Here is a 26,323-nt window from a genome sequence, read left to right as displayed (position 1 = left end):
GCGACCAAAGGAGGAATTGGCTTTGGGGATGACCAGTGAAATATACCTGCTGGAACGCGTGCTACAAGTGGGTGCTGCTATGCTCACCAGTGAGCTGAGATAAGGAAGGGCTTTACCTAGCATAGACTTATAGATGACCTGGAGCCAGTGGGTTTGGCGACGAATATGAAGCTAGGGCCAGCCAACAAGGGCATACAGGTCGCAGTGGTGGGTAGTATATGGGACTTTGGTGACAAAACGGATGGCATTGTGATAGACTGCATCCAATTTGCTGAGTAGAGTGTTGGAGGCTATTTTGTAAATGACATCGCTGAAGTCAAGGATCGGCAGGATAGTTAGTTTTACAAGGGTATGTTTGGCAGCATGAGTGAAGGATGCGTTGCTGGAGGTTAGTTACCACAGTGTTCAAAGAAGGACCAGATGTATATAGAATGGTGTCGTCTGCTTAGAGGTGGATCAGGGAATCACCAGCAGCAAGAGCGACATCATTGATGTATACAGAGAAAAGAGTCGGCCCGAGAATTGAACCCTGTGGGACCCCCATAGAGACTACCAGAGGTCTGGACAACAGGCCCTCTGATCTGAGACGCTGAACTCTGTCTGAGAAGTAGTTGGTGAACCAGGCGAAGCAGTCATTTAAGATACCAAGGCTGTTGAGTCTGCCGATAAGAATGTGGTGATTGACAGAGTCGAAAACCTTGGCCAGGTCGATAAATACAGCTGCTAAGTATTGTCTCTTATCGATGGCGGTTATGATATTGTTAAGGACCTTGAGCATGGCAGAGATGCACCCATGACCAGCTCGGAAACCAGATTGAAAAGCGGAGAAGGTACGGTGGGATTCGAAATGGTCGGTGATCTGTTTGTTAACTTGTCTTTCGAAGACCTTAGAAAGGCAGGTTAGGATAGATATAGGTCTGTAGGAGTTTGGGTCTAGAGTGTCTCCCCCTTTGAAGACGGGGATGACCGCTGCAGCTTTCCAATCTTTGGGGATCTCAGATGATATGAAAGATCAAATCAAATCAAATTTGATTTGTCACATACACATGGTTAGCAGATGTTAATGCGAGTGTAGCGAAATGCTTGTGCTTCTAGTTCCGACAATGCAGTAATAACCAACGAGTAATCTAACCTAACAATTCCACTACTACTACCTTATACACACAAGTGTAAAGGGATAAAGAATATGTACATAAAGATATATGAATGAGTGATGGTACAGAACGGCATAGGCAAGATGCAGTAGATGGTATCGACAACAGTATATACATATGAGATGAGTAATGTAGGGTATGTAAACATAAAAGTGGCATAGTTTAAAGTGGCTAGTGATACATGTATTACATAAAGATGGCAAGATGCAGTAGATGATATAGAGTACAGTATATACATATACATATGAGATGAGTAATGTAGGGTATGTAAACATTATATTAAGTGGCATTGTTTAAAGTGGCTAGTGATACATTTTTGATCAATTTCCATCAATTTCCATTATTAAAGTGAGCTGAAGAGAGATTGAACAGGATAGCAATAGGGGTTGCAACAATTTCGGCAGATCATTTTAGAAAGAGAGGGTCCAGATTGTCTAGCCCAGCTGATTTGTAGGGGTCCAGATTTTGCAGCTCTTTCAGAACATTAGCTATCTGGATTTGGGTGAAGGAGAAATGGGGGAGGCTTGGGCAAGTTGCTGTGGGGGGGTGCAGGGCTGTTGACCAAGGTAGGAGTGGCCAGGTGGAAAGCATGACCAGCCGTAGAAAAATGTTTATTGAAATTCTCAATAATTTTGGATTTATTGGTGGTGACCGTGTTTCCTAGCCTAAGTGCAGTGGGCAGCTAGGAGGCGGTGCTCTTATTATCCATGGACTTTACAGTGTCCCAGAACTTTTTGGAGTTTATGCTGCAGGATGCAAATTTCTGTTTGAAAAAGCTAGCCTTTACTTTCTTAACTGCCTGTGTATATTGGTTCCAAACTACTGAAAAGTTGCATATCGTGGGGGCTATTCGATGCTAATGCATTACGCCACAGGATGTTTTTGTGCTGGTCAAGGGCAGTCAGGTCTGGAGTGAACCACGGGCTATATCTGTTCCTGGTTCATTTTTTTTGAATGGGGCAAGCTTATTTAAGATTGTGAGGAAAGCACTTTTAAAGAATAACCAGACATCTTCTACTGATGGAATGAGGTCAAAATCCTTCCAGGATCCCCGGGCCAGGTCGATTGAAAGGCCTGCTCGCTGAAGTGTTTTAGGGAGCATTTGACAGTGATAAGGGGTGGTTGTTTGACCGTAGACCCATTACGGATGCAAGCAATGAGGCAGTGATCGCTGAGATCCTGGTTGAAGACAGCAGAGGTGTATTTGGAGGGCAGGTTGGTTAGGATGATATCTATGAGGGTGCCTGTGTTCACGGATTTTGGGTTGTACCTGGTAGGTTCATTGATAATTTGTGTGAGATTGAGGGCATCAAGTTTAGATTGTAGGATGGCCGGGGTGTTAAGCATGTCCCAGTTTAGGTCACCTAACAGCACGAGCTCTGAAGATAGATGGGGGGCAATCAATTCAGATATGGTGTCCAGGGCACAGCTGGTGGCAGAGGGTGGTCTATAGCAAGCGGCAAAGGTGAGAGACTTGTTTCTGGAAAGGTGGATTTTTAAAAGTAGAAGCTCATTGTTTGGGCACAGACCTGGATAGTAAGACAGAACTCTGCAGGCTATCTCTGCAGTAGATTGCAACACCGCCCCTTTTGTCAGTTCTATCTTGTCGGAAAATGTTATAGTTAGGGATGGAAATTTCAGGGTTTTTGGTGGTCTTCCTAAGCCAGGATTCAGACACGGCTAGGACATCCAGGTTGGCAGAGTGTGCTAAAGCAGTGAATAAAACAAACTTAGGGAGGATGCTTCTAATGTTAACATGCATGAAACCAAGGCTTTTTTGGTTACAGAAGTCAACAAATGAGCGTGCCTGGGGAATGGGAGTGGAGCTAGGCACTGCAGGGCCTGGATTAACCTCTACATTATTTATTACTGTGTATTATACTGTGTATAATACTGCTCCACCTGTTGTATATGATGCTGATTTTTCACTGTACTTGTGCATGTGACATTAAAACTTGAAACCTGATAGAGTGCTCCTCCTATTGTTAACCCCTTATAGAAGATAAAATATGATTAAATAGCATGACTAGTTTATTGGCCAGACTAAGCTGCTGTTGGCCAAGGGCCAGGTCTTTCTTGAAAAATAGGTATTTTGATCTCAATGGGACAACCTCCTTTTCTCAATATAGGGGGTGCTGTTTCAACGTTAGCATTTATCATCTCCAAGTTAAACTGCCTCATACTCAATTCTTGCTCGTACAATATGCATATTATTATTACTATTGGATAGAAAACAATCTCTAGTTTCTAAAACCGTTTGAATTATGTCTGTGGGTGAACCAGAACTCTTTCTACAGCGAAAATCATGACAGGACATGCGAAGCTCTGAAAAATAGTCTCTGATCTTGGATCAGTTTTAAGCTCTGTGTATGCCCTATGGATCGAAATGAACTGCACCCGCCTTCCCCTGGATGTCAGTAACCAATGAGAAGTGGAATGGTGTCTCTACGTGTTTGTCAGAGTTTATAAAAGGGAATGGAGTGAGATGACCCTTCCTTTTGACGCTCGCCTGGACGCAAGGGAGGACATCAGAATCGCATGCTCAAAAGCTCTCGTTAATGATCAAAGATCTATCCGTCTGTGATTTAGTTCGATATAGGTGTTAGAAACATCATAACGAAGTTATTTGAAACCGATTTATATCAGTTTATGCGAGTATATTGCTATTTTTCTGAATTTCCTTGGTATTGCGTTTGACGATTTGGGCATGTGTGTGTCGTGTAGCTATCGTTAGCTGCTAGTTCTGAAGTTGAGGAGGTCGTTTTACAACAAAGCAACGATACTTTTGGACAAAGGACACATTGCCCAAGATACTGATGGAAGCTCGTCCAAAAGTAAGAGTTATTTATGATTTTATTCCGTATTTATGTGGAAAAATGTAACCGCAGTTGTCAGCCATTTTTTGCGGCACTAGTCTGGCTGTAACTCACAATGTATGTCTAGTAACGTACATTTTAAAAATCTAAATCAGCGGTTGCATTAATAACCAATGCATCTTTCATTAGCTGTCCAACCTGTATTTTTTTAGTCAATCTAATCGATAAATAATCGTAATCATAGGTGCCTTTCCAAGATGGCGCCGGCCCGAATGCATGCCATGTTTTGACAGATTACATTGCATAACCAAGATTTGTGATGCTAAATATGCACATTTTCGAACAAACTCTATATGCATTGTGTAATATGATGTTACAGGACTGTCATCTGAAGAATTCTGAGAAGGTTAGTGAAAAAATTAATATATTTTGGTGGCGATAACGGTATCGCCCCCTTTGCCTGGATTTAATGCTGGTGTGATGTTAGCTCATGTGGTATGCTAATATAACGATATATTGTGTTTTCGCTGTAAAACACTTAGAAAATCTGAAATATTGTCTGGATTCACAAGATCTGTGTCTTTCGATTGCTGTAGGCTGTGTATTTTTCAGAAATGTTTTAGGATGAGTATTTTGGTAATTGACGTCGGTCTCTGTAATTATTCCGGCTGCTTCCAACGCTATTTCAGATTGCAGCTGCAATGTACAACTGTGATTTATACCTGAAAAATTCACATTTTTCTAAAAAAACATATCCTATACCATAAATATGTTATCAGACTGTCATCTTATGAAGTTGTTTCTTGGTTAGTGGCTATATATATCTTTATTTAGTCGAATTAGTGATAGCTACTGATGCAGGAAAAAAATGGTGGAGAAAAAAAGTTGTGTCTTTTGCTAACGTGGTTAGCTAATAGATTTACATATTGTGTCTTCCCTGTAAAACATTTTAAAAATCAGAAATGATGGCTGGATTCACAAGATCTGTATCTTTCATCTGGTGTCTTGGACTTGTGATTTAATGATATTTAGATGCTTGTATTTACTTGTGACGCTATGCTAGGCTATGCTAGTCAGCTTTTTTACTGTGGGGGGTGCTCCCGGATCCGGGATGAGTACCAAGTAAAAGTTAATGGACATTAGGGAAAATGTACCATATAGTTTTGTATAACATAAATATACCATAATGTTTTGTAAACCATAAATATACCATAAATATAAACTAGTGTGCTCTTCCTATAAGATAAACCATGTGATGAATTAGCATGGCCAGTTTATTACAGAGAGAAGCTCGTTCCCTGGTCTTCAAAGGTATTTTTAACTCAATGAGAAAACCTGGTAAAATAACTAAAAGGAAAGAAAGTAAATCCATGGACAGTAGCCACTTACTGGACTCAGGGTCAGAGTTTCCGTCTCCCTCGGTGCGGCTATTGGGCGAGGTCTGTTGGTAGTACTCTTCCTGGGGGAAGCCGAGGGGGAGAGGCTGAGTGGTGCTGGCAGTGCTGCTGGGCTCGTGGTCCCCTAGACCACTGTCGCTACAGCTCTCCTGAGAACCGTCCGGGAGGTGGAACGTCACACGACGCTGGGTCTGATGGAAACACACCAAAACACAACGTTCATTTAACATCACTGGCGGTTGGTCAAAAAAAAAAAACACAACACCAAAACAGAACGTAGCTGTAATACTTTAACATCACACAATGCTGGAAACACAACGTTCATTTAACGTCACGTGACGCTGGGTCTGAAAACACCACAGAACAATATGTTATTTTATATGTTTTTTAGTGTGGTGGACGTTGTTGGTGCATTCAGCTGCAGAAAGAGCTAATTCAATCACCTTGGAGATGACATTTTGGGGGGAAATCTCAGACTAATTGGTTGCGTATTATGGGATTGTTCTTGCATGTCTAACAAGACAAGTCCCCATCATTGTCACGTCTTCTCTGAGGGAATATCGTATTACGTCACGGCAGTCTAATTGATAGAGTGGGGTTAGAATCTAAAATCAGCGTTCTTCTGAGATATACAGTGGGGATAACAAGTATTTGATACACTGCCGATTTTGCAGGTTTTCCTACTTACAAAGCATGTAGAGGTCTGTAATTTTTATCACAGGTACACTTCAACTGTGAGAGACGGAATCTAAAACAAAATTCCAGAAAATGACATTGTATGATTTTTAAGTAATTAATTTGCATTTTATTGCATGACATAAGTATTTGATCACCTACCAACCAGTAAGAATTCCGGCTCTCACAGACCTGTTAGTTTGTCTTTAAGAAGCCCTCCTGTTCTCCACTCATTACCTGTATTAACTGCACCTGTTTGAACTCGTTACCTGTATAAAAGACACCTGTCCACACACTCAATCAAACAGACTCCAACCTCTCCACAATGGCCAAGACCAGAGAGCTGTGTAAGGACATCAGGGATAAAATTGTAGACCTGCACAAGGCTGCAGCTTGGTGAGAAGGCAACAACTGTTGGCGCAATTATTAGAAAATGGAAGAAGTTCAAGATGACGGTCAATCACCATCGGTCTGGGGCTCCATGCAAGATCTCACCTCGTGAGGCATCAATGATCATGAGGAAGGTGAGGGATCAGCCCAGGACTACACGGCAGGACCTGGTCAATGACCTGAAGAGAGCTGGGACAACAGTCTCAGAGAAAACCATTAGTAACACACAACGCCGTCATGGATTAAAATCCTGCAGCGCACGCAAGGTCCCCCTGCTCAAGCCAGTGCATGTCCAGGCCCGTCTGAAGTTTGCTAATAACCATCTGGATGATCCAGAGGAGGAATGGGAGAAGGTCATGTGGTCTGATGAGACAAAAATAGAGCTTTTTGGTCTAAACTCCACTCGCCGTGTTTGGAGGAAGAAGAAGGATGAGTACAACCCCAAGAACACCATCCCAACCGTGAAGCATGGAGGTGGAAACATCATTCTTTGGGGATGCTTTTCTGCAAAGGGGACAGGACGACTGCACCGTATTGAGGGGAGGATGGATGGGGTCATGTATCGCGAGATCTTGGCCAACAACCTCCTTCCCTCAGTAAGAGCATTGAAGATGGGTCGTGGCTGGGTCTTCAAGCATGACAACGACCTGAAACACACAGCCAGGGAAACTAAGGAGTGGCTTCGTAAGAAGCATCTCAAGGTCCTGGAGTGGCCTAGCCAGTCTCCAGACCTGAACCCAATAGAAAATCTTTGGAGGGAGCTGAAAGTCCGTATTGCCCAGCGACAGCCCCGAAACCTGAAGGATCTGGAGAAGGTCTGTATGGAGGAGTGGGCCAAAATCCCTGCTGCAGTGTGTGCAAACCTGGTGAAGAACTACAGGAAACGTATGATCTCTGTAATTGCAAACAAAGGTTTCTGTACCAAATATTAAGTTCTGCTTTTCTGATGTATCAAATACTTATGTCATGCAATAAAATGCAAATGAATTACTTAAAAATCATACAATGTGATTTTCTGGATTTTTGTTTTAGATTCCGTCTCTCACAGTTGAAGTGTACCTATGATAAAAATTACAGACCTCTACATGCTTTGTAAGTAGGAAAACCTGCAAAATCAGCAGTGTATCAAATACTTGTTCTCCCCACTGTATCAGTCAAGGCTAATGACATACTATTCAAAAAGGAACGTTGACTACTTATAGTGTAAGAGTTTTAATTGACAGTTATTGCCCATAAAATTATTATAATAGATTGACCCTTTTGACGAGGCTGCGCCGTGTCCTCCTTTTCCCACCAGCCCAATGTAGATAAAGGGAAGGAGGGGTGGATGAAGTGACTTTGATTAGAAAAAGGTCTGTCTGAGGATTGTACCAGTTTGTAGATCTCTTCTCCTCTCAAAGGGAGTAGCTCTTTGATTTCTCTGGAGAGTTACAGAAGTTCATGTGGTGACCTTTTTCAGGAGCACGATGGAGGCACCACAAAGGGAAACACTCCATAGGGAGGTCAATATCCACAAATGCTAGCCGTTCTTCATGAAAAGAGAACATAGTTGAGTCACATTGTGAAACACAAAATAAAGGGTAATCCGTGAACATCAATTATCTTCTTTTTTCTTCTTCTCCATCTCCAGTACATTCTACACCTTTTGACTATAATCATATTTCAAAACTGAATGAATTGAAATTAGATGTTGTGTCAGAAGGACATTCTTTGCCAAGTCAAAAAAAGTAGACCTTTAACATTGAAGAAAATTAACAGTGAAAAGACCAGAGTATTATTACATGCAATTTTCTAAATGGTGAGGAGATTTTTTGGTTACATTGGACAGTTTGGAGAAAAAGGGCAATTTCACTGTGAATATGATTTCATTTCATAACACGATTCTCAGTCTCAAATTGCATCTTATGAGGAAAATAAAACACTGAAAACTTGATTATATTGCCATATGTTTTGTTATTGTGTTTCAGTTTTGTATTCAACCTGTTATTCAGACTGATTAGAACAAATGTTTCATAAAACAATATCATAGCCTCACCCCAATAATCTACATTTCTCCATCTCTAGAGCGGCTAAAGCAATATGGGAGTTCGGAATTAAAAACATCATTAACACATGGTCCTTTATCCTCACGGGGAGTCGTCTGTGCCTCTTTGGAAAAAGCACTTTTCCTCCACCCCTGTGGTATACCGATAAAGACCTTATTGTTCTTTGATAAGGCAGACAGAATAAGGGAGAGGAAAAGAATGGGTTGGAGGGGAGAAAAAAAATCTTGGCTCAAACGAGGCCTCAGCCCTGCCAAAAACAGAGATCCACAAACAGCTTACCAGTTCATTTAGGACTATCAGAGGGTTGACTAAACTAAATCCTTACAATTAAAACGCTGAAAGAAAAAACGTACGAGATTTTCTGCTTTATGATGTCATTATGAACAATAAGAATGAAAGTAATGTATTTCCTTCGTTGAAGAGGGTGTATGTGTAGATATGTGTGTGTGTTCATTCGTGTTGAAAAGACAGGTTTCCAGGACTACCACCAGTGTGTGGAGAGAATTCTCCTTTATACTTCACAGTCCCTAAACACCTCTAAGATCTGTTTTTGTTGTACTAATTGTCTCAAGTAAATTAGTTGTCAAGCCTGTCAGTCCATTACCCTTTCTTCCAAAAACTGAAGCTAAAACTACTCAATTGGCCTTAGAGTTAGGTACAGGTTTGATAGGATCAATAAGAGAAGGGACTGTTTAGCTAGTCCTTCCATCAAAGATAACATGTTTATTCCACAATGAAAGTAATTCAATGATATCAGCCTTGGAATATCCTGTTTTTCTCACATTTAGTCAAGCTGTTGACGACTCCACCACAGCAATGTCAAGCTGTCGACTACTCCACCACAGCAATGTCAAGTTGTCGACTACTCCACCACAGCAATGTCAAACTGTCGACTACTCCACCACAGCAATGTCAAGCTGTCGGCTACTCCACCACAGCAATGTCAAGCTGTCGACTACTCCACCACAGCAATGTCAAACTGTCGACTACTCCACCACAGCAATGTCAAGCTGTCGGCTACTCCACCACAGCAATGTCAAGCTGTCGACTACTCCACCACAGCAATGTCAAGCTGTTGACTACTCCACCACAGCAATGTCAAGTCTTTATGAACGGAAAGTACAGGCTCATATTTACAGAGCTTTGGCAGCTCCATGAGAAGCCGTCTGCATCTCAAATGGCAACCTATTCCCTACATAGTGCACTACTTCTGACCAGGGCCCTTAGGGAATAGGGAGTCATTTGGAATGCAGCTGCTCACTTCCTCTCCACATGTTTCTAATTTATTTGAGTCTTTCTGCTCAGACAATGACAGCCAGAATTGATTCAAACAAACAGCTGTCCATGATAATTACGACATAATCATAGCGTGGAGTTTTCATATCTCTGTCAGATGTTTATACAAATGGAATTTAGGCAAAGGTGTAAAAAGATAAATCAATCTGGTTTTCAATCTGCACAGAGGCTGAAAATAAGTGCATATTTCTTCTAACAGTGTGCTTTTTTTATGGTTGGTCTTTTCTTTGTTGTGTTGAGAGAAAAGATTGACACGACAACAACAGTCGTGGTGTACGTATTGTTAAAGCGTTGCTACTTATTCTAAAGAACATGCCAGAAATCCATAAAACAAACACAAGCTGGTGTAAGAGATATAAAGACCAAACAGAGTCGGCCAGATAAAACAGTGCCTTGAAAAGTATGTGCATAGAGAGAGATAAAATAAAAAAAACTGAGGAAAGAAGCCAGGTTCTATAACGAGCCAGCCCTATCCAAACTAAAGCCACTCTCTTGGTAGCGAACCAGACAATGTGCAGATGGACCTGGCTTCACGGTGGGGTGAGGGATTAGGAATCCCTTGTATTTTCATGCGGAGGAGAGGAGATACTGTAGAGTAGGATATACTATACATCACCTCATCCAGGTGGAAGATACAGCTCAATGAGTTACTACCTTCTCCTGCCTATACACTTCTACATCCCTATATATATATATAGAGAGAGAGAGAGAGAGAGAGAGAGAGAGAGAGAGAGAGAGAGAGAGAGAGAGAGAGAGAGAGAGAGAGAGAGAGAGAGAGAGAGAGAGAGAGAGAGAGAGAGAGAGAGAGAGAGAGAGAGAGAGAGAGAGAGAGAGAGAGAGAGAGAGAGAGAGAGACAGAGACAGAGACAGAGACAGAGGCAGAGACAGAGGCAGAGGCAGAGGCAGAGGCAGAGGCAGAGGCAGAGGCAGAGGCAGAGGCAGAGGCAGAGGCAGAGGCAGAGGCAGAGACAGAGGCAGAGGCAGAGGCAGAGGCAGAGGCAGAGGCAGAGGCAGAGGCAGAGGCAGAGGCAGAGGCAGAGGCAGAGGCAGAGACAGAGACAGAGACAGAGACAGAGACAGAGACAGAGACAGAGACAGAGAGAGAGAGAGAGAAACCATGTTGCGTGATACATTTACATTACATTTAAGTCATTTAGCAGACGCTCTTATCCAGAGCGACTTACAAATTGGTGCATTCACCTTATGACATCCAGTGGAACAGCCACTTTACAACAGTGCATCTAAATCTTTTAAGGGGGGGGGGGGGTCAGAAGGATTACTTTATCCTATCCTAGGTATTCCTTAAAGAGGTGGGGTTTCAGGTGTCTCCGGAAGGTGGTGATTGACTCCGCTGTCCTGGCGTCGTGAGGGAGTTTGTTCCACCATTGGGGGGCCAGAGCAGCGAACAGTTTTGACACGACAACAACATCAGTCTGCCAACATCAGTCTGCCTTATCCCTTTGAATGATAAACTGGGCTCACTTACGAGTGGATCAGAGCAGATTTGCTGTGATCATCCTGGATGCATCACCTAGACCTGGACAAATCTGTTTGAGGAAAATTTTGATTTTTCATCACCTAGCTGTCTGTGAAAACATTATTTTAGTGTTTTACATTACCAGTCAAAAGTTTGAACACACCTACTCATTCAAGGGTTTTTCTTTATTTGTACTATTTTCTACATTGTAGAATAACAGTGAAGACATCAAAACTATAAAATAACACATATGAATCATGCAGTAATCAAAAAAAGTGTAAAAAAAATCTAAATATATTGTATATTTGAGATTCTTCAAAGTAGCCACCTTTTGCCGTGATGACAGCTTTGCACGCTCTTGGCATTCTCTCAACCAGCATCATGAGGTAGTCACCTGGAATGCATTTTGATTAACAGGTGTACCTTGTTAAAAGTGAATTTGTGGAATTTATTTACTTCTTAACGCGTTTGAGCCAATCAGTTGTGTTGTGACAAGGTATGGGTGGTATGCAGAAGATAGCCCTATTCGGTAAAATTCCACGTCCATATTATGGCAAGAACAGCTCAAATAAGCAAGGAGAAATGACAGTCCAGCATTACTTTTAGGTCAGTCAATCCGGAAAATGTCAAGAACTTTGAACGTTTCTTCAAGTGCAGTCACAAAGAACAATAAAGCACTATAGTGAAAGTGGCTCTCATGAGGACCGCCACAGGAAAGGAAGACCCAGAGTTACCTCTGCTGCAGAGGATAAGTTCATTAGAGATAACTGCACCTCAGATTTCAGCCCAAATAAATGCTTCACTGAGTTCAAGTAACTTACACATCTCAACATCGACTGTTCAGAGGAGACGTGCATGAATCAGGCCTTCATGGTCGAATTGCCGCAAAGAAACCACTACTAAAGGACACCAATAAGAAGAAGAGACTTGCTTGGGCGATGAAACACGAGCAATGGACATTAGACTGGTGGAAATCTGTCCTTTGTGAGATGCAGAGTAGGGGAACGGATGACCTACATATGTGTGGTTCCCACCATGAAGCATGGAGGAGGAGGTGTGATGGTGTGAAGGTGCCTAGCTGGTGACATTGTCTGTGATTTACTTTGAATTCAAGGCACACTTTAACCAGCATTTCAACCACAGCATTCTACACCGATACGCCATCCAATCTGGGTTGCGCTTAGTGGGACAATCATTTGTTTTTTAACAGGACAATGACCAAAACACACCAAAACACACCTCCAGGCTGTGTAAGGGCTATTTGACCAAGAAGGAGAGTGATGGAGTACTGCATCAAATGACCTGGCCTCCACAATCTCTCAACCTCAAGCCGATTGAGATGGTTTGGGAAGAGTTGAACCGCAGAGTGGAAAAAAAGCAGCCAACAAGTGTTCAGCATATGTTGGGAACTCCTTCAACACTGTTGGAAAAGCATTCCAGGTGAATTTGGTTATGATAATGTCAAGTGTTTGCAAAGCTGTCATCAAGGCAAGGTTGGCTACTTTGAAGAATCTCACACTTTTTTGGTTACTACATGATTCCATTTGTGTTATTTCATAGATTTGATGTTTTCACTATTATTATTAAATGTAAAAAAAAATAAAAAATTAAGAAAACCCTTGAATGAGTAGGTGTTCTAAAACTTTGGACTTGTACTGTATGTATATATATATATAAATATATATAAAGAGATATACAGTAGATATATATCAATAAATATAGATAGATATATAGATATATATATATATAGATAGAGATGATAGATAGAGAGAGATGTATATAGATATATAGATAGATATAGATACATGTACACTACCGGTCAAAGTTTTAGAACGCCTACTCATTCAAGGGTTTTTCTTTTTTTGTACTTCTTTCTACATTGTAGTATTGCACAATAGTAGTGAAGACATGAAAACTATAAGAACTATGAAATAACATATGAGGAAATCACACATGGAATCATGTAGTAACCATGATTTGTGCTACAGCTTGAATTCAAAATTGATTAAATATATGTTTTAGTCACCCATCTACACACAACACACCATAAGGACAAAGTGAATACATGTTTTTAGAAATATTTGCACATTTATTGAAAATGAAATACAGAAGCAGTCAATACGTGTTAGAATCACCGATTACAGCTGTGAGTCTTTCTGGGTAAATCTATAAGAGCATTGCACACCTGGATTGTACAATATTTGCCCATTTATAAATTTATAAATTCTTCAAGCTCGGTCAAATTGGTTGTTAATCATTGTTAAACAGCCGTTTTCAAGTCTTGCCATTGATTTTCAAGTAGATTTAAGTCAAAACTGTAACTTGGCCACTCAGGAACATTCAATGTCATCTTGATAAGCACCACCAGTGTATATTTGGCTTTGTGTTTTAGGTTATTGTCCTGCTGAAATGTGAGTTTGTCTTCGTGTCGGTTGGAAAACAGACTGAACCAGGTTTTCCTCTTCCTTTAGCCTGTGCTTAGTTCTATTCCATTTATTTTTATCCCAAAAAAAACTCCCTTGTCCTTGTCGATGACAAGCATACCCATAACATGATGTAGCCACCACCATGCTTGAAAATATAAAGAATGGTACTCAGTGATGTGTTGTGTTGTATTTGCTCCAAACATAACACTTTGTATTCAGGACATGAAGTTTCTTTCTTCTTTGCAGTTATACTTTAGTGCCTATTTGCAAACAGGATGCATATTTTGGAATATTTCTGTTCTGTACCTTATTTTCCCTCTGTCATTTAGGTTAGTATTGTTGAGTAACTACAAAGTTGTTGATCCTCAGTTTTCTCCTATCACAGCCATTAAACTCTGTAACTGTTTTAAAGTCACCATTGGCCTCATGTTGAAATCACTGAGAGGTTTCCTTCCTCTCAGGCAACTGAGTTAGGAAAGACACCTGTATCTTTGTAGTGACTGGCTGTATTGATACACCATCCAAAGTGTACTTCATGTTGAAAGGGATATATACTATATAAATATATATTTATACCCATCTACTGATAGGTGCCCTTCTTTGAGGCATTGGGAAACCTCTCTGGTTGTTGTTGAATCTGTGTTTGAAATGCACTGCTCGACTGAGGGATAACTGTATGTGTGGGTTGTCAGAGACGAGGCAGTCATTAAAAAATCAAGTTAAACACTGTTATTACACACAGAGTGAGTCCATGCAACTTATTATGTGACTTGTTAAGCACATTTTTACTCCTGAATGTATTTAGGCTTGCCATATGTAAGGGGTTGAATACTTATTGAATCAAGACATTTAAGCTTCTCATTTTTAATTAATTTGTAACAATTTCTGAAAGCATAATTCCACTTTTGACATTAATTGGAATTGTGTGTAGGCCAGTGACATAAAATCGAAATGGAATCAATTTTAATTTCAGGCTGTAACACAATAAAATGTGGAAAAAGGCAAAGGGTATGAATACTTTCTATTTATATATATATATATATATAGTGGAACTATGTCTTGATCTACTACAGTTAAACAGGAAGTAGAATCTGAAACATGCAAATTAAACCAGAACACTATTCACCAACAACAATCTGTCCACATGCCAGATCATAGTGCCAACCTGCTCAGTTATAAAACAAGTATATTTTCACTCTGAAACCTTGCAATGTACGGTTGGAGGTGAAGCCTGTCTAAACCGTTGTCCTTGTTAAATATTGTGTAATGCATCACTTTATATGACTGATATGAATATCAATTGTTCTTGTCAGGACTGTAATTACTTCATCATTAGAGTTCTGGCCATGACAACTATGTAATGGAGGAGGGTCAGTGAACGAGTCAAGAGATGAGTAACCTTGCCTGAGACCTGGATAATTAGCTCCCCAAGCTGAAGGCAAGACTTTAGTTCAAAGGGTTAACACAGTATTGTGGTGGGTCTTGCAGGAGGTCGGGGTGCAACGCTGTCGGTCACATAGTGACAAGCTCAAGGCTTTACATACAGAACAGAATTCAGTGAACTGAACTCCAAGGCCTGGGTTAAGTGTTGCAATATACAATATATGAGAAAAATAGATTTATTGTAAGAAAACGAAAGTGAAAAATAGATGAAAGGTAACAGAAGACATGAAGGTCATGTGTTGCAGTATAATTCCATTTGCTGTTCTGTGGTCTGGCCGCTGTAAGAGCGAGAAGAGAAAAAAGGGTTCTGTGTCTTTTGTTGCCGTAGGAACAAGTCAGGTAGAGCTGTGCCATGTAACGTAGAGAAACTGAAAAGAACGTTGTTTCTACATCGCTGAGCCTTACAGAAAAACTTTAAATTATAAACCATAACATCAGCAATCCAAACAGAGAACAGAACACATTTCTTCAATTTCAAGAACTGAATTGGATGCATTCCGCACCTTCAGGGCTTTGACGTACAAAGCAGCCCGTGAAGGAAACAACATTCCTGTGAAGAAGAGTGTCCTTTCATGATAATTAAAGAAGTACCCCATGCATGCAAGACAAAAAAAAAACGAATCTAACACCTTAAAAAAACAACTCACAAAGTGACATCTGCTAAAAAAAAAAAGGAATACATTTTTGGGTTGAAGCTACTTGTATTTAGTTGACCTGACTAATGACTAGATAATCCAAATAACAACTCTACCCTTTTACAATTAACCCTGTTTGTTGAATGCATCATTTGAATGTTCATCGGCTGTCTTGTTCTTAGTTTCAAAGTTAAACTGACAGGTAAGGTTCATGGACATAGAACATGGGATGGAACTCAAACATGTACACATGAAATGGTTCCACGCCCGGCGTTGTTTTCCTTTAGCGTGAAGATAAATAAAGCAAATGGCTGAGAAAATGCATTGTGGGGAAATGGTGAAGAAGAAAAATGGCATGCAGTACTGTTTAGACTTACGTTTGCAGACGTTATCTTGCTGAGAAGACAACCCTCCTGTAATAACACATGGTGGGGGGGGGGAGAAAAAAGAAACAGTTATTGTCCATGATTGCACTGCATTCAACCACAGTATTGATTTTATATGTAATTACAGAGTCAAGCCTTAAAGATGGTTCATATGGAATGTCATCTTCAGGGACACAATTGATGTGAAATATTATTTTTGCCTGGTTGTTGTTGGAAAACGCTCCGATAAATGTCTATGATATAAACAGGTCAAAGTTCATCTATACGCTCAAAGATGGCTTTCTGTTTCAGATAGAATGGAGATTTCAGATCTGTACGGATTTCTTAGGGAGAGAACGAAGGCTGTTACAAGTCAAATTGTTATACTGCTCAGTTAGAAAATACACCCTCATAAGAAAATGTTACGTATGTTCAATGCAGAACCTGACATCACCACGACAACACAAGACAATAATAACTGACACTGGTAAAGATGTGTTGGCATGTCAGCGGTGAAAGAGCACTGAATATCAAATGAAGCATCGAAAACTAACAATAAACAGTGTCAAGCTTCTAAATAGGGAACAAAGAGGCCCACGAGGCTGCGGAATAGAGTCTCTTCTCCCAGGGGACCAGATAAAAGCTTAGAGAGAGATATAACAGTATTTAATTTATTATCACCAACGTTGTTTTCTTTGTGCTGTGTATAATAATCTGACCACGTGACTGAGGGAGATCTGAGGGTGAAGGGAAACATTGATGATGTCGACAAGCTGAGAGGGTTACTGAGGGAGATCTGAGGGTGAAGGGGAACATTGATGATGTCGACAAGCTGAGAGGGTTACTGACTGAGGGTGAATGGGAAACATTGATGATGTCGACAAGCTGAGAGGGTTACTGACTGAGGGAGATCTGAGGGTGAATGGGAAACATTGATGAGAAGTACAAGCTGAGAGGGTTACTGACAGGTCTTAGGGTGAATGGGAAACATTGATGAGAAGGACAAGCTGAGAGGGTTACTGACGGATGTTTGAGGTTGAATGGGAAACATTGATGAGAAGGACAAGCTGAGAGGGTTACTGACAGGTCTTAGGGTGAATGGGAAACATTGATGAGAAGGACAAGCTGAGAGGGTTACTGATGATCAAAAAGTACGTTGATGAACAAAAAGTACGTCGATGAACAAAAAGTACTTTATCAACACATCAAGAAATCCCCCCCACTAATGTGAATGATGAACAGGAACAAGGAAGTGAGTATATTTATACAGAAAGCACAGTAATATGTCAACAAATCAAGAGATCACACTTTGTTCACTGAAGGACAATGGAGCTGTGAGTGTGTACAGTCTGTGTTTTATATGTGTTGTGAATGTGATGCAACAGAACCTAGGCATGCTTCAGTACAAACACAATATCCCCGACATAGAAACGTGTGTCTTGTTAGGTCACAAATAAGTGGCGTAATGTAGCAACAAGCTAACAGGCAACCACTGTCTATTACAGTTTAAATGATACTGGTGAAAACTTCATGCCAACCTATGCATTTCCTATAGCCTATGGAGAACGACGAGAATGCTTTGGTCAAGTTCAACTGTGTTACTTGTCTCACAGCAGTGAAAAATAGAGCTACCTGTTAACATTCATAAATGCGACCGAGCCTGCGGTCTGGCTAGCCAGAGGACCATATGTGTGTGCAGGCCAGTAATGGAAAATGTCAATAAGCCGTCGGAAGACTGCCAGCATCCCAAACGACACCCTATTCCCTAAATATATTGCACTATATCGGGACCCATAATGCAGTGCACTATATAAGGAATAGGAGGACATTTGCGACTCAGTCACACTTTTCTGAGGTTAACAGATTGGATGCGTTGAAGGATGGGTATAAATAGTGTTATCCTTTAGGGTATAGAGGTAAATGGGATAGAAGTTCAAAATGTCTTTTTAAGATGATTGCCCCGTAAAATTATTAAGTTGTTAATGAGGGTGAACGCTGCCAAGTGACAATCCTTCCTCAGGCAGAGTAAGAAAAGAGTAATCAACCCAATTTAATTAGCAAATAACTGGTCAAACCATGAAAGGGAACTGTGGTGGTAATATGTCAGAAGAGATGTGTTGGTTGTATAGCGGACGTTTGATTGATCTGAACTGCCTGGTTATGTTACACCCCTGAAACTTCTAGAAGCTAGTCTGATTACCTCATTCTAGTCTAACATGAGGTAGATAGATCGGTTTAACTGGATCCCCGCAGAGAATTAGTGGACTGTAGTTGGTCCTCTTAGCTAGCGTTAATATTATCTTGCCATTGAGACTGAAACCTGATATATAAAAATAAAAAAAATGATATATTATGTAATGCGTCAAACATGAAGACAAAGTTAGGAGCTGAAATTCTGTACTTGTCAACGTTGTTTGAAGAGGTGTTTTATTTACATTGTTAAACCGAACGTAGCGGTCAAACAGTTACGGTACATTCCTTTGGTACTATGTTCTATTCAACATTTCATGATGTAAATAGCTTCGCGATACAGACCTCACCAACCAATTAAATGTGTGATAACGCAACACAGTTGAACAGAGAAAGTTCTTCAAAAGATGACCGCAAGTAGCCTTAGTTTCTAGCCGATGTATATTGTATATAACAGTTTATAGGAGAGAATAATGTGTGATCCATCTCTGTAGTGCTGGGTCGCTGACCCTCTCCTCTCCATCTATAAGCCTCTCCAGACCACTGGTTTTCAAGCACCCACAGCCATGCCTGGCACAGAGATGGAGATAAGTGCATGTGATGCCTACCCACATCAAAGCGGTAGAAGAGTGTCTTAGCATTGCAAAGGCAGTGGGGCTCGAACCGTGGCTTTGATCATTCTCAGCTTTCGGATAATTAAAATATTGGATAAATAATTGATTAAAAACACCAGAGCTCATTGTGCTGTTCTGCATCTAGATCCCAATCTATTCCAACCTTGACACTCGTCTTGTCTTTCGGTTTATATCAACAAGTGTGTGGGTACAACTCTGAGAGGTACATTGGATGAATTGTGCCTCTCCATTCAGCTTCACTAAATAATACATAAAACATAATGATTGACATCACTTACAGTCTGTAGATTTAATATGAACAACAAGAAGCACTTTCGCTGCTGCAGAAATTGTTCAGGGTCGCATACGCTATCTACAGTGCTATTGGAAAGTATCCAGACACCGTGCCTTTTTCCACATTTTGTTATGTTACAGCCTTATTCTAAAATTGATTAAATAAAACAAATTCTTAATCAACCTACACACAATACCCCACAATGGCAAAGCAAATCCAAGTTTTTAGAATTTTTTTGCACAAAAATAAATGGTTGAAAAACCTAAATTACATAATTTATTCAGACCCTTTGCTATGAGAATCGAAAATGAGCTCAGGTGCAAACTGTTTCCATTGATCATCCTTGAGATTTTCCTACAACTTGATTGGAGTCCACCCGTGGTAAGTTCAATTGATTGGACATGATTTGGAAAGGCACACACAAGTCTATGTAAGGTCCCATAGTTGACTGTGCATGTCAGAGCAAAAACCAAGCCATGTCCGTAGAGCTCCGAGACAGGATTGTGTCGAGGCACAGATCTGGGGAAGGGTACCAAAATATGTCTGCATCATTGAAGGTCCCCAAGAACACAGCAACCTCAATCATTCTTAAATGGAAAAAGTTTGGAACCTCCAAGACTTCCTCTAGAGCTGGCTGCCCGGCCAAACTGAGCAATCGCGGGAGAAAGGCCTTGGTCAGGGAGGTGACCAAGAACCTGATGGCTCCAGAGTTCCTCTGTGGAGATGGGAGAACCTTCCAGAAGGACAACAATCTCTGCAGCACTCCACCAATCAGGGCTTTATGGTAGAGTGGCCAGACAGAAGACATTCCTCAGTAAAAGGCACATGACAGACCGCTTGGAGTTTACCTAAAGGTACCTAAAGGACTCTCAAACCATGAGAAACAAGATGCTCTGGTCTGATGAAACCAAAATTGAACACTTTGGCCTGAATGCCAAGTGTCATGTCAGGAGGAAACCTGGCACCATCCCTACGGTGAAGCATGGTAGTGGCAGCATCATGCTGTGGGGATGTTTTTCATCGGCAGGGACTGGGAGACTAGTCAGTATCGAGGGAAAGATGAATGGAGCAAAGGACAGAGAAATCTTTGATGAAAACTGCTCCAGAGCGCTCAGGACCTCAGACTGGGACGAAGGTTCACCTTCCAACAGAACAACGACCCTAAGCACACAGCCAAGACAACACAGGAGTGGCTTTGGGACAAGTCTCTGAATGTCCATAAGTGGCCCAGTCAGAGCTCGGACTTGAATCCAATTGAACATCTCTGCTGCCCATCCGACCTGACTGAGCTTGAGAGGATCTGTAGAGAAGAACGGGAGAAATTCCCCAAGTACAGTTGTGCCAAGCTTGTAGCTACGCTGTTATCGCTGCCAAAGGTGCTTCAAGAAAGTACTGAGTAAAGAGTCTGAATACTTATGTTAATTTATTATTTCAGTTTTTTATTTTGTTTAAATTTGACACAATTTTTTCGTCACTATGGGGTATTGAGTGTAGATTTTTGAGGGGAAAAAACAATTGAATCCATTTTAGAATAAGGCTGTAACGTAACAAAATGTTGAAAAAGTCAAGTGGTCTAAACTCTTTCCGATTGTACTATATACAGACATGGCTATAACCCTTTTTCGGCCTTGATGATGTGGTTAGAACCTACATTTTCCATTCATGATGTGGTTATAACCCTCTTCATCCCCTCTTGATGTGGTTATAACCATTTTTCTCCCTTCATCATGTGGTTATAACCCTCTTTCTCCTGTGACAATGTGGTTATAAACCTCTTTCTCCCTTCATGATAGTTTTATAACCCTTTTTCTCCCTTCATGATGTGGTTATAATCCTCTTTCTCCCTTCATGATGTGGTTATAACCTTATTTCTGCCTTCATGATGTGGTTATAACCCTCTTTCTGCCTTCATGATGTGGTTATAATCCTCTTTCTCCCTTCATGATGTGGTTATAACCCTCTCTCCCTTCATGATAGTTTATAACCCTCGTTCTCCCTTCACGATGTGGTTATAACCTTAGTTCTGCCTTCATGATGTGGTTATAACCTTATTTCTGCCTTCATGATAGAGTAAAACCCTCTTTCTCCCTCCATGATGTGGTTTTAACCCTCGTTCTCCCTTCATGATGTGGTTATAACCCTCTCTCCCTTCATGATTTTATAACCCTCGTTCTCCCTTCACGATGTGGTTATAACCTTAGTTCTGCCTTCATGATGTGGTTATAACCTTATTTCTGCCTTCATGATAGAGTAAAACCCTCTTTTTCCCTTCATGATGTGGTTATAACCTTATTTCTGCCTTCATGATAGAGTAAAACCCTTTTTCTTCCTTCATGATGTGGTTATTACCCTGTTTATCATTTCATGATAGTTTATAACCCTCGTTCTCCCTTCACGATGTGGTTATAACCTTATTTCTGCCTTCATGATGTGGTTATAACCTTATTTCTGCCTTCATGATGTGGTTTTAACCCTCTTTCTCCCTTCATGATGTGGTTATAACCCTCTCTCCCTTCATGATGTGGTTTTAACCCTCTCTCCCTTCATGATGTGGTTATAACCTTATTTCTGCCTTCATGATGTGGTTATAACCCTCTTTCTCCCTTCATGATAGTTTATAACCCTCGTTCTCCCTTCATGATGTGGTTATAACCCTCTTTCTCCCTTCATGATAGTTTATAACCCTCGTTCTCCCTTCATGATGTGGTTATAACCCTCTTTCTCCCTACATGATAGCTTATAACCCTCGTTCTCCCTTCATGATGTGGTTATAACCCTCTTTCTCCCTACATGATAGTTTATAACCCTCGTTCTCCCTTCATGATAGTTTATAACCCTCGTTCTCCCTTCATGATGTGGTTATAACCCTCGTTCTCCCTTCATGATGTGGTTATAACCCTCTTTCTCCCTACATGATAGCTTATAACCCTCGTTCTCCCTTCATGATGTGGTTATAACCCTCTTTCTCCCTACATGATAGTTTATAACCCTCGTTCTCCCTTCATGATAGTTTATAACCCTCGTTCTCCCTTCATGACGTGGTTATAACCCTCTTTCTCCCTTCATGATGGCGTTACAAGCCTCTTTCATCCTTGATGATATGGTAATAACCTCTTTCTCCATTGACGATATGTGGGTAGAGGAGGAGGAGAAAATGCATATAATAATCATGTACTTCCTATGGGAGATCTCCTCCTTCTGGGTCAGAATGAGCTGTTGCTGTGGTGCAGTAATGTGTCGCAGTAATGACACTGCTAAATGTATTCCATTAAGCAATCATTCAACTGAATGTGGTGCTTAAACCATGGTCACATTCATGTTCAACCCACGTTCCAGATTCCATGTTCATCTCCATTGGGAGAGCATGGCTGAAGGAAACTGTCATGATTTTTTTTAACCAGTATGCCGATGGCATTTAGCGTGACATGATTGCTAGATTTCATGTCATTTTATATTTACCCGGCAACCCAAGGTGAGTACAACAAGGGTTCTGTTTGAGGTGAACATGTTACTTAGTAACAATTTGCAGTTGAATGACTTGAATGAACGTTCCAGAATGTAATAGTGAAGCTTCATTGTTGTATTGGTCACTGTGGCTTTTTAGCGTCAACATTCCAACTTCTAATAACTTTGCTATTCTTACTACATGAATAGATACCCTATATGACCAATGTTGTTATTTGTAGCAGCAGTTTAGACCCCAAACAGACACTTACAGTACCAGTCAATTGTTTGGACACACCTACTCATTCAAAGGTTTTACTTTATTTTTTACTATTTTCTATATTGTTATTTGTAGCAGCAGTTTAGGCTCCAAACAGACACTTCTATTCACCACACAGTACCTTCTAACACAAAACACATGTCATGTATTAGCTAACATTATCTAATGTTTGCAAACTATTTTCCTTGTTGAAACACAACTCCAGTTTCATGTTCCTTCCTGTCTTGAGTCTACATGTCTTTCTTTATAGGAAGTCTCTCTATCTACCTGTATACCTTGAAAATGAGAAATTGCACACACCATACTTTGTTTCTCCCACAGTGTGGCTGAGCAATCCTTGCTACCTACTGTGTGGTGTGGGTGTGTCAATTTGTTTGCGGTGCACTAGCCAACACACCCTCTATCTGTGGTTGTTTTACCAGCCAAACCCCTACCTCTATCTGTTCACCCCATTCCTTGCAGAGGTCAGAGGAGTCAGAGAAGCCCTGGGATGTTTGTTATGAGTGAGAAACATCGACGGACGCCCCTGGGGACTACTTGTATTATGTATCCTTCAGCTGGTCAACTTTCCCAAGCATCTGTACACTACAGGATCATGTCAAAGAGGATCACAAGCGTGGCAGAGCTGAAGGATAAAGGATTGACAGTTTGAAGGTTTTCGCTGGCTGAAGAGTTCACTGTCTACTGTCTGTCTAGGGCAGTGAGTGACGATCTGAATCCGTAGTTTTCTAATGAACATAGAGTAGATTGGGAGAATGATATGAAATGTAGTGTATGATGCGAACCATTAAAGTGTCAGTCAAGACCTCAACTCTGAGGCCTTTGTATTCTTAATGGTTTAACACTAATGAGATCTGGGTACTCCCTCCCTCCATTCACTGCAGTCAGTCTGCTCACTTCAGTTTATTTCACAGTGTAAATAACTTTAAAGACAGAGAGAGAGCAGAGCGAGAGAGAGAGAGAGAGAGAGAGAGAGAGAGAGAGAGAGAGAGAGAGAGAGAGCAGAGAGAGAGCAATCAGAGAGAGAGCAAGCAGAGAGAGAGAGAGCAGAGAGAGAGAGAGCAGAGAGAGAGAGAGAGAGAGAGAGAGAGCAGAGAGAGAGAGCAGAGAGAGAGAGCAGAGAGAGCTCATCTTGGCTGAGCTGCCAAAGCAACCCCACTCGTTCCATTCATATTACTTCAGTCATGACCGGAGGATCTCAGTGGTGAGTAGCGAGTGGTGAGAACAGTTATAGTCAACTGCTGTTCAACTGTGTGAGTTCTGTGAAATGACGTTTAAAACCGAGCTGTCATGACAGCTCAGTATTCCAGTGTCAATGTGGGGCCGTGGACTTCCGCTACCGACAGACGCTTTTGAGTTGCCTGTGTTTATTAACGCAGGACAGGAGACGCCTCTCTCACAGCTCAGTCTGCACTGTCAGCATCACGTACTGTGTGTACAGGCCTACTCCCATCTCCTAACATTATGAATATGAACCAGACATGGTATTTCTCTCAAACATGGTTCAAGTGTACATTCCTCACTATAACTTACATTTCTTGCAAACTTGAGATTTTAGGCCATCAGTCTGTTTCAACTTTCCAACAATACATCTCCTAAAAATGTTCATAAAATATGGCTAACAGACACTTCACCGTTTTACCGTTGACTTCCTGTCACGGCCGTCGTAGGGAGGAGACCAAGGCGCAGCATGGTAAGCGTACATTCTTCTTTATGAATGTAACGATTGTCGTCGGGAGAAGGAGAGGAGGACCAAAGTGCAGCGTGGTACGTATCCATAATACTTTTAATCAAAATGAATACACGAACAAAAACAACAAAACGACCAGTTCTGACAGGTGCAACAAACACTAATCAGAAAATAATCACCCACCGCTCAAAGTGGGACAACAGGCTACATAAATATGGTTCTCAATCAGAGACAACGATAGACAGCTGCCTCTGATTGAGAACCACACACGGCCAAACACAAAGAAATAAACAACATAGAACACCAGACATAGAATGCCCACCCCAACTCACGCCCTGACCAACCAAAATAGAGACATAAAAAGGATCTCTATGGTAAGGGCGTGACAATTAAATAGAATGAACACTGAACAAAACGAACAAAATAACAAAACAAACCGTGAAGCAAATATGGCTAGTGCAGAACAGGCAACTAAACATAGAATAAGAACCCACAAACACCAAAAGGGAAAATGGCAACCTAAATATTTATTTTATTTTATTTTTTATTTATCCGTTATTTTACCAGGTAAGTTGACTGAGAACACGTTCTCATTTGCAGCAACGACCTGGGGAATAGTTACAGGGGAGAGGAGGGGGATGAATGAGCCAATTGTAAACTAAACTGGGGATTATTAAATATGATCCCCAATCAGAGACAACGATAAACAGCTGCCTCTGATTGGGAACCAACCATAGACATACATTTACCTAGACATACCAAAACCCCTAGACATACAAAAAAAACCTAGACAAGACCAAAAACACCCATACCACCCTCGTCACACGCTGACCTAAGCAAAATAATAAAGAAAACAGAGATAACTAAGGTCAGGGCGTGACACTTCTTTATTTGCGTTTTATTCTTCAATGACCTATAGATAGTTATTCAAGATCTCTTCATACTACACGGGTTAGGAGGTGTGAATTCTACCAGTGTGAGCTATACCGCATTGTTTAAAGGGGTTGTAGTTTCCCTTAATAATACAATTACACAAAGCAATATTGTCACCACCATGTTCAAACCTATTTTGATTTACAAGTGGACATGTTGCCTTGTCATCAGCTTCTTCTTCTTCTTGTTATTATTAAGTGGTGTGTGTTTCCCCTGAACAATACCCGTCTCTCACAGCAGCCAGCCGCCCAGTAGCACTCTGAGAGAGAGCGAGAGAGAGAGAGAGAGAGAGAGAGAGAGAGAGAGAGAGAGAGAGAGAGAGAGAGAGAGAGAGAGAGAGAGAGAGAGAGAGAGAGAGAGAGAGAGAGAGAGAGAGAGAGAGAGAGAGAGAGAGAGAGAGAGAGAGAGAGAGAGAGAGAGAGAGAGAGAGAGAGAGAGAGAGAGAGAGAGAGAGAGAGAGACAAGAGAGAGACAAGAGAGAGACAAGAGAGAGACAAGAGAGAGGGGGAGAGACAAGAGAGAGAAAGAGGGAGAGACAAGAGAGAGAAAGAGGGAGAGACAAGAGAGAGAGAGAGGGAGAGACAAGAGAGAGAGAGAGAGACAAGAGAGAGAGAGAAGAGAGAGAGAGAGACAAGAGAGAGAGAAGAGAGAGAGACGAGAGAGAGAGAGACAAGAGAGAGAGAGAGACAAGAGAGAGAGAGACAAGAGAGAGAGAGAGAGACAAGAGAGAGAGAGAACTACATATTGATCCTCCCCAG

At 41.1% G+C, this 26,323-nt stretch overlaps 1 protein-coding gene across 1 annotated transcript in view; it reads right to left on the bottom strand.

Annotated features, from left to right (window-relative positions):
- The window catches only part of LOC139574647 (protocadherin-11 X-linked-like), a 320,987-nt gene that overhangs the window by 104,244 nt on the left and 190,420 nt on the right, over positions 1 to 26,323 (bottom strand). Inside the window, exons 5-6 of the mRNA XM_071399405.1 lie at positions 16,132 to 16,167; positions 5,360 to 5,558 (exon numbers count right to left, since the gene is read on the bottom strand). Of these exons, the coding sequence (XP_071255506.1) occupies positions 5,360 to 5,558; positions 16,132 to 16,167 (235 nt within the window). The remainder of the gene's footprint in view (positions 1 to 5,359; positions 5,559 to 16,131; positions 16,168 to 26,323) is intronic.

Source organism: Salvelinus alpinus, chromosome 4 (assembly GCF_045679555.1).
Source record: "Salvelinus alpinus chromosome 4, SLU_Salpinus.1, whole genome shotgun sequence".
NCBI classification, from domain to species: domain Eukaryota; kingdom Metazoa; phylum Chordata; class Actinopteri; order Salmoniformes; family Salmonidae; genus Salvelinus; species Salvelinus alpinus.
The sequence above is the reverse complement of the archived record's forward strand: the minus strand, read 5'-3'. Positions and strand labels throughout refer to the sequence as shown.